At 38.6% G+C, this 8,337-nt stretch overlaps 1 protein-coding gene across 1 annotated transcript in view; it reads left to right on the top strand.

Moving 5' to 3' along the window:
• Positions 1–162: 162 nt before the first annotated feature.
• Positions 163–8,337, top strand: part of OLA1 (Obg-like ATPase 1) — a 103,627-nt gene continuing 95,452 nt past the window's right edge. Inside the window, exons 1-2 of the mRNA XM_010566524.1 lie at positions 163–287; positions 1,829–1,972. Of these exons, the coding sequence (XP_010564826.1) occupies positions 187–287; positions 1,829–1,972 (245 nt within the window). The 5' untranslated portion in view covers positions 163–186. The remainder of the gene's footprint in view (positions 288–1,828; positions 1,973–8,337) is intronic.

The raw sequence follows: 8,337 nt of genomic DNA on the forward strand, positions 1-8,337 counted from the left end.
CTCAGGGGTTGCCGGGGCCTCCGGTTGGCAGCGCGGGGCGGGGGTGGGTGTTTATCCTCTTCGGCCTTTTCGAGGCGGAGGCCCCGGCTCGGCCGCCGAGCTCTACCGGGAGCGTCCCCCGCCGGGAGGAGACGGGGTGGAGGGTGCGTGGCGGGGCCTTCATCGTGCCCTCCTCTGTGCTTTCAGATGCCCCCGAAAAAGGGAGGCGACGGCGTTAAATCGCACCCGATCATCGGAAGGTTTGGGACGTCCCTGAAGATCGGGATCGTCGGGCTGCCAAACGTTGGGTAGGTGGTCAGGGCAGCGCGGGGCTGGGGGCCGGCGGCGGGGCGGAGGAGCGGGCCGGGACCGCCCGGCAGGCTGGGGCTCCCCGTTCTCCTCGAGTTTGCTTCTGCTCCAGGTAGAGTGACCCGGCACAGTTTCTGGGTGAAGAGAGGCGCCTGTAGATGTATATAGATGTAGATGGCTCGCCTGTACGAGCTGAGGGAGACGATCTAAGTCTTTTTGCTCAGTGATAGACTTGCATCTTTAGCTTGAACTACGTATAGCTGGAGTGACGCAAAACACTTGGGTAGCGTGAGGCTGGTATGTGCAAGTCTGGACAAGATAATAGTGAGGAACTAAAAGAAGAAAAAAATGTCTTGGCAATTGCTATGCTTTATAAAGTACTATGTCTTTTGCATTTCCTTACATCCACTGTTGTGTATGTGTAATGCACTTTTTAATCCAAATACATATGCATACAAGTTCCTTTTATGTTTTATTTTTTTGGAGAGGATGATGTGCACAGGAAGGAGTTAATGATACCATATGTGTCATTAGCAGTGAAGAGGACTTCCATTCTTGAAGCTTCTTCAGAGTTTGTAATGAAAAAAGTTGTGTAAGTTACAGTTTGGGAAAGGTGGTGGAAGATAAATCGTTGTTCTCTGTCATGCTTCTCATCCGTAGTTGTTATAGGTCCTCAAAGGAGCTATACTTAAGGCACTTAAAAAGGATGATGAATTACCTGGAGAATATCTGTGTGAAACTATTGGTATTAATTTGTGTATCATATTTACTAAAAGAAGTTAGCAGCACTCTCAAACTTTAAATCTTTAAAAAATTAGAGGAAAAGTCTTTGAGCATGTCTCAGAGCAATAAGTTATGCTTTCTTGTCTTTTGGTTATTTATTTTAGTTTTCAGGGTGTAGGTAAGCTGCACACCAGAAAAGAAATAATTAGCAGTAACATTGTATAACATCTCAATGGGGAAAAATAGCATTTGCAGTTATGTTATGATGTAACTTTCAAAGGAAATTGTGACTGACTTTTGAGCATGCTGGCTGTATGCAGGGCAGCTTTCAATTTGTTTTTTTTTCCAGTGGCTGAGAAGTTATGTGAAAATAAACACCACCCTCCCTTCCCCAAAACCCAGAATATTTATTGTAGAAGATTCAGGAGTTGAATAAGAACTCTCTCTTAGCAACAACTTAAGTTTCAAGCATCCTTATCGGTTTCCTGCTTTGTGCTTGAGGAAAATGAGTAGTGACCATTAGAGCTGTACTTTGCTTTTGACTGAAAATTTCTTTGCTAACTGACATGTGCAATATGGTCACTTAAAGGAGTTTTCAAGAGCAGGGAAGAGAGGTAAACGTCATTGGGTTTCAATGGGACACTCCGTATGCATATTTGAAAGTGTCTTGTACTAGAATCAGGGCAGTGGTCACTGCTGTTGAAGTAAAGGGAAAGTCCAGTATTGCTTTTGCGTTGGAATAAGATGTGTTTCTATCCAGCCCTTTTAAATGCTTCTGATTTGAACTACTTAAAAAACATGTGTATTTTGTTTACAGGAAATCAACTTTTTTCAATGTGTTAACAAAGAGTCAAGCAGCAGCAGAAAATTTTCCTTTCTGTACTATTGATCCAAATGAGAGTCGAGTACCTGTGCCAGATGACAGGTTTGACTTCCTATGCCAGTATCACAAACCTCCAAGGTAACTCAAATTCTTTACATTTTTCTTCAGTTAAGCAGCCAAAATAGTATTACTGAACCCAAACTTTTCATAGAAGTTTAATGCAACTATAATGTCTTTAACTTTTTACTGACACCTGTTTTAGAATGTGAAATTACATATGTACCTAGATTATACCCCCCCCCCCCGGACCTGAATATGACCTTTGTGGTATGAGAATGAGAAATCTAGATGCTACTAGTCATTGCTCAGCACTGTTTGGTGCTTGGTATTCCTGTCTTTGAAGGTAGTGGCTCCCAGGTGACTTGGAGGATCTTCTGAAGAGATTTGGAAAATGAACAGTAGTGGACGTAATCTGTCATGAAGTTGCTCATTTGTAAAATATCCACCCTGTATTTTGCATTGTTCAGAATACTGTGTATGCTGTAGGTAGCCAAACAAATATCAACATACTTGTGTCCTCCGTCTTTTGACAGTAAGCTTTATGGGCAGCCTTTTTTCTCCCGATTCTTTCTCTCCTTTTTATAGGCTTTGCTACTTGTTACCTGGTATACTCAGGGATATTCCTACAATATGTCTCTTCTAATTGTTTCCTTATTCTAGGAGTGTATTAATTTTGTCACATCAATGGTTTTAGCTATTGACTGTGTCTGTAATCTGCTTTATATGTTTAGCGTGGTAACTGGATTTTTGCTTGAACAGCAAAACTACAGTGCTTTCAGAAAACAGAAATGTAAATAGATGCAACTTGTTAATTTCAATTTGCAGTTACTTGCAGAGGTATCTTGAATAAAGTGAGCGTACATAAATCATAGGGCAAATTAGCATGCACGTCTGTGCTTTTGTTCAACACTCAGGCCTCAGTTGTAGAGCCAGATCACACCCACAATTAAAAAAGATTGATTAGTCACTGATCAAAAATCCATTTGTTAACTTAATTTTCAGGTCTGAACAAGTTGCTTCCATCTGTAATTCCTGTGCACTTTTTAAACACTGAAAAATGCATTAATAGGGAGGTGTTTGTTTAGGTGGATTGTTATAACGTGTTACCCTGTTTTTCCTGCTCAAGTGAATATTAAGTGTACTTGTTGCTGTATGGGTCAGAAACCAAAACTCTGCTGAATTTGAGACAAAACTTTCTGGCTGTTGATCGTGCAGCGATAATGGTGTGACTTTTAAGTTTTGTTGACAAATTTGTTCTAAATTGTAGTGTTATTGCTGCTTTGGCCTCATCAGTAATCTCTATTTCTTGTCACTTAGCTATGACTGGCTATGTCTAAATTAATAGTTGAAGTGGCAGATTATTACCTCTCCCCTCATCCTGCCTTTGGCCGTCTATCCTTAGAAGGAGTGCTAAGATTGTAAATACCTGTACACGTGTTCTCAGATTGGCAAACTCTCTCTGTCTCTCTGGAAAAAAATATCACCCTAAATATTAAAGAAAATAATATATTTACTGAATCTGTGTTCAGGAAATGTACTGAATTGGATAAGCAGCTGGTTATAAATAGTAAATCAGCTTTCATTTGAAAGGTCTTTTGACTTTTTAAGGAGAGTATTTGTTAAAATCAATGGATGTGGGGATTAGTGGGTAGTTTTAGCTCCTGAGTTCAACTTGTGCTGCTTATATGATTTTAATATTTCACTGTAACAGTAATAAAGCAGTGATAATTCAGTAGCACGGTAGACTGAAGTAACTCTTCTTGGGCTGTTTGTGCTTGTCTGTCTGAGACTCGGGAAAAGAAGGCTATGGTCATGAAGATATACAAGTGAATTGTAATTTAAATTCCTTAATTTCTCTTGTGTAGTCTTGATTTTGTTCTTCATCTTTATGTAATATGTTCTGTGTTAATTTTCTACTTGTTCAGATTAGTAGATGTAGTCAATATGTGCATGCAGAATGTTTTATAAACAGTGAGTTCTCTTTAAATTAGACCCTTGTCTAGCCTCAAGGTTATTGTCTTTTAAAATCTAAAGCATTCAGGTTTTTATTTCCCATATGTTACACTTAGTCATCACATAACTGTGGTCATTGTTGGGAGGTGGGAAAGAAAAAAAGGGGACTTTGTCTTAACTAAAATAATGTATGACAGGCCAAAGTGATCTTGTCTTGATGCCTGCTGTGAGCAAGGGAAGAGCAGGACTGGGCTGGGTTGGCAGTCGCTGTCTGTCACACTGACCTGTGATTGCTGCTGCTACAGAGAGACGGACTCTATTGCTGAGAATATTGCTAGTATGAGTTTGCAGCTGTTTTGCCATCGGTGAAAGAGTTAGGCTCTTCAGGTACCGTTTGTTGCTTGAAGATCCTATCTCCAAAAGAAGAAAGCATCAGGTTGGATGGGACTGGTGTGCAGTTGCTTGCTAGCCCATACTGAAAGCTGACTGGTATTACTTAATTGGAAATGTAAATGTTTGTAAATGGTATCATGTAGGCAACAATTTAGACACTGTTAGGTAAAGGTAAATCTGTACTTAATAGATTAAGGTACACTGTCAGAACTTACAACCTATGCTTTTTTCTTTCTGCAACAGTGGATGATGTATATGACTGTTTACAATAAGTAAGTTCAGTGATATAGACTGTACACAGAAGGTGGGCTCCAAGAACTTTCAGTAAAAACTACTGTGTTGTTGCTAAATAAGTTAGATGAGCAAATTTCCTTGAGCTTTAATGTTACCTATTGCTCGCTTTCTGGTGTGAATGAAATTGTGGATATTAAAAAAAAGAAGAGACCTTAATATATTAAAAACAATTCTGAGTGCTTGTTACTTTAAGGTCTTAGCTTATATTCTGTTACTAACTTAATTTATGTATTTAAGCTACTTACTTGTTTGTTCTAACTTTTATACAGTATTCAGTGAAAACTCATATTTGTTACATTGTGCCAACATGTAGCTTTTTCAGAAAAGATAGACTCTTCGCTTTTTATTTTGTTGTCCTCCTACCACTGTTCCCCCGACATGGTACTTTCAGGCAAGGTTTGACAGAGTAATGATTGAATTAGTTCTAATATAGTAATTGGAAAGAGAATATTTTCCTTGAACTGGTTCACTTCGGCAGGAACTAAAGCAGAAAGGTGTCCCCCTCCTCCCCTCGCCCCAATCTATGAATCTTAAGCAGGTAGTAGAGAATGAGATCTGCTAATTCTAAAATAGAAAAGAGATATTCTTCATCTCAGCAGGTAGCTCCTGCCTTGAAAATTGGGACTTGGAATCCAGAAACAGTTGATCTGTTAATTTTAACGGAACATTTTGTGTTTAGAAGTGATAGGTTTCTTACAGAAGAAAAGAACCGTGTGTATAGCACATCTAAAGAAAGTTTAGTAACTTAATAAAGCTATTCTTTTGCATTTTTTGTTCTAAATTTCATTAAGATGCTGCTTTGTCACCTTAAGCCTAAAAATATTTTTTAGTGTAAGTATGTCAAACTGATGTCATTTGGACAAGTGATTTGTGTCATAACTCACAAATATCTTGAAAGCCTCTGAGTATATATACCCACTAGGCTTAGCCTGTATGGTCCTGCCTACTAGCACAGCTGTAGTGTACTGTGCCTGAGCAGGAGATGTTTCTCAGTGGTGACATTTAATTCAAGCCTCAAAATTATTTTGAGTGAGGGGGTGGAGGAAACCGTTATTTACTTTTTTTTTTTTTAAATTTTATGTCCCAAATAATCTCCTCACTGCAATTATTTGCATTCTTTCTTCTTAACTTTAAACTATACGATTAGCTGAAAGAAATACTCGGGTAGAAGCGATGTAAGCCTAAGCTATGTTTTAACTGTAAATGGTTAAAACTGAAGGACTGTATTGGCTGATAGTAATCAACCTGTGTGAAGACATTAATAAAAAAAGTGATTTTTAAAGTGTATGTTTCTGCTTCCTCCTCTGGTTAAAATCAAATGAGATGATAAGCAGGAATGTGTAAAATGTAAGTAGTTTGGTTCATCTGTTCTCAAGTTACCAGTATTCATTTAATTCCTCGTTTGTTTGTACCTGTAAGTGGGTGTGTTGCCTTGCACATATGTATTCACAAAACACAATGCTTATTGCAACCATAAACATTTCTATTTAACTTAGATTGTTTTTAATTTATCTTGGATGTCCTTTTCAAACTTAAATTTTAAAGCAATCCTGGTTATCTCTCAAGAGGATAATATGTAAAGTGCAACTACCCCTCTTCAGCTCTAGCAGTGTCCAGTGTACTTCGGGATCTCTGTCCTTTTTGTCAGCTAATTGCTTTGGTTTGTTCGGTTGCATTGTAGACTGTTAAAATTCACGCGTTCAGATCTTTAGTGCTGAAGTGATGGTTACTGAACTAAATCTGAGTAACTTCCATTGTTGTCTAGGTCATGAAAGTCCTACGTAATGTTAAATAAAAGTTCTCTTGCACTTACTGTAGGATAGCATACTGAGGTACTTGATAAAGTTTTTGAAGTCAAAATTATGTAATTGGCTGGTGGAAAGTACTGCCTAGAAACCAGATCAGCAGTGGGACTTTTTGAATGACATCATGTGGGACTTAATCTAGGCTTAAAAAAAGAATTTATGTAAATGAAAACCACCTGTAATTCCAGAGTGAAACATGAATAGTTTAGCTCAATGTAACTCTGGCATATCAGCATCTGTAAGAGAATCCCATTTTTTATGGAAAACAACTGAAAATTGGCAGTATGTCCTGTTGTTAATGTGCTGCTTTCTTTGGTGTTACTGAGTTTGCCTGCTCTTCAGTTAGTTCTGAGCCTGTGTAAATCAGCTTGGCGGTGATGCTTGTTCTAGCATTGCAGATGAATAATTTTCCAGCAGTGAATGAGAGACTGTAAGTAGGAGTGACTTGAGCCATCTCTTCTGCCTGGTGGGAGAAGGCAAAGTTTAATTAGTGGTATTTTGTTGGTGTAATAACTTACTGAGTAGGTTGAGAATGCAGGTGTTTGATATACACGGGACACTGAGTATGTGTCAATCCACACTGAATCTTCTACCTTTTTATAATTCATGTAAGTAAAATTTAATTAGTAGATTTTTCACTTCTGGTTCATGTGCTATTAGGTTGAAGTCTTTTTTGTCAGTACCATGGATAAAATGCTATTTATCAAATTGTTCTTGCATAGAAATGACCAAGGTTCATCTGCAGTACCTAGTTCTTCAGAAGCAGATTCCTTTAATTGCTCTGTGAGGTATTTTGCTTACATTGGTCAAAACTGCTTGCAAGATTGACTGCAGAAGCTGTAATAGGGAGTACAGTCTCCTGGAAGAGAGAGGGACTGTGAACTGTTCCTTTTCTGTTTGGAAATGAGCCAAAAATAGTGGTGAGGACAGTCTGAGAGTTGAGTGGCTTTCTAAGAATTTGTCACAATATACATGTTCTCCTTCTATGTTACTACTTTTACTTCATGTCATTTGTGAACTCTTAACAGATGACTCCTACTTAAGTTGTATGAATTTTTGGGAAGGAAGAAGAGTTTCCCCTTTCTAACAGATTTCAAATAACAGCTTTTAAAGGTGGAAGAGCCTGTGCTGGAACCAGGAGATGAGTAGCACATTTGGCTTTACCAAAGAGAAAAGGGGAGCTGGACATTTTACCCTAATACTGAAGAAACTGGTTGTCTTGGTATGTGGGACCTAGGATCAGGTAGAGTTTGACTTGAGAGAAGTTTCTTGAACTATTCAAGAAATTAATAAAAAACAAGTGTGTTATGGTAATTATCAACCAGGCTTCCTGGAAAATTGCTGTATTTGAACTTACTTGAAGCTGTCGTGTGGCTTTCCAGGGCCTCCTGGTGGATGCGAGATTGTAATAAACTGTAGTAAATGCTGCAGAGAAATCACTGAGGTATTGTTTTCATTGGAGAAGAGAGACTGTGGAAACCTAGAAGAATAAAAACCCAGGGAGAGAAACAGCATTTTTGTCATGCTGTTTCAGTCTAAGTCAAAGTTCCAGGTGTATACTGCCTGTGAGGTTTCTCAACTAAACAATTACTTGTGGAAACTCAAGAAATAAATGTATGCCTCTTCCCCTCAAATTTTAGAAAAATAAAATATGTGCATAACAAATTGCGGATACCATATATGTGTGCATTTTAAAGGAAAAAAGGTAAGTGGTTGCATGGTACTACTGCACTGAACAAACAGGTCAGGTAAAAAAACACCTCTTGCCTGTCTAAATAACTGTTTTGGACAGAAGTTTGAAACAAAGTTGGTGAGAAATAGGCCTCCTCCCCTGCAAAATGCATAACCATATGGATGTGTAAGTCTCTCATTCCTGAGTAAGTACCCTAACCACTGGACTACAAAATTACTTTCTTTGGCCCAGCAAGTCTTGTGCATTTTTGTGTTGGTTTTGGCTGGGATAGAGTTAGTTTTCTTCATAGTAGCTAGTATGGGGCT

This window comes from Haliaeetus leucocephalus, unplaced genomic scaffold, assembly GCF_000737465.1.
Source record: "Haliaeetus leucocephalus isolate CR32 unplaced genomic scaffold, Haliaeetus_leucocephalus-4.0 Scaffold1, whole genome shotgun sequence".
Taxonomy (NCBI): domain Eukaryota; kingdom Metazoa; phylum Chordata; class Aves; order Accipitriformes; family Accipitridae; genus Haliaeetus; species Haliaeetus leucocephalus.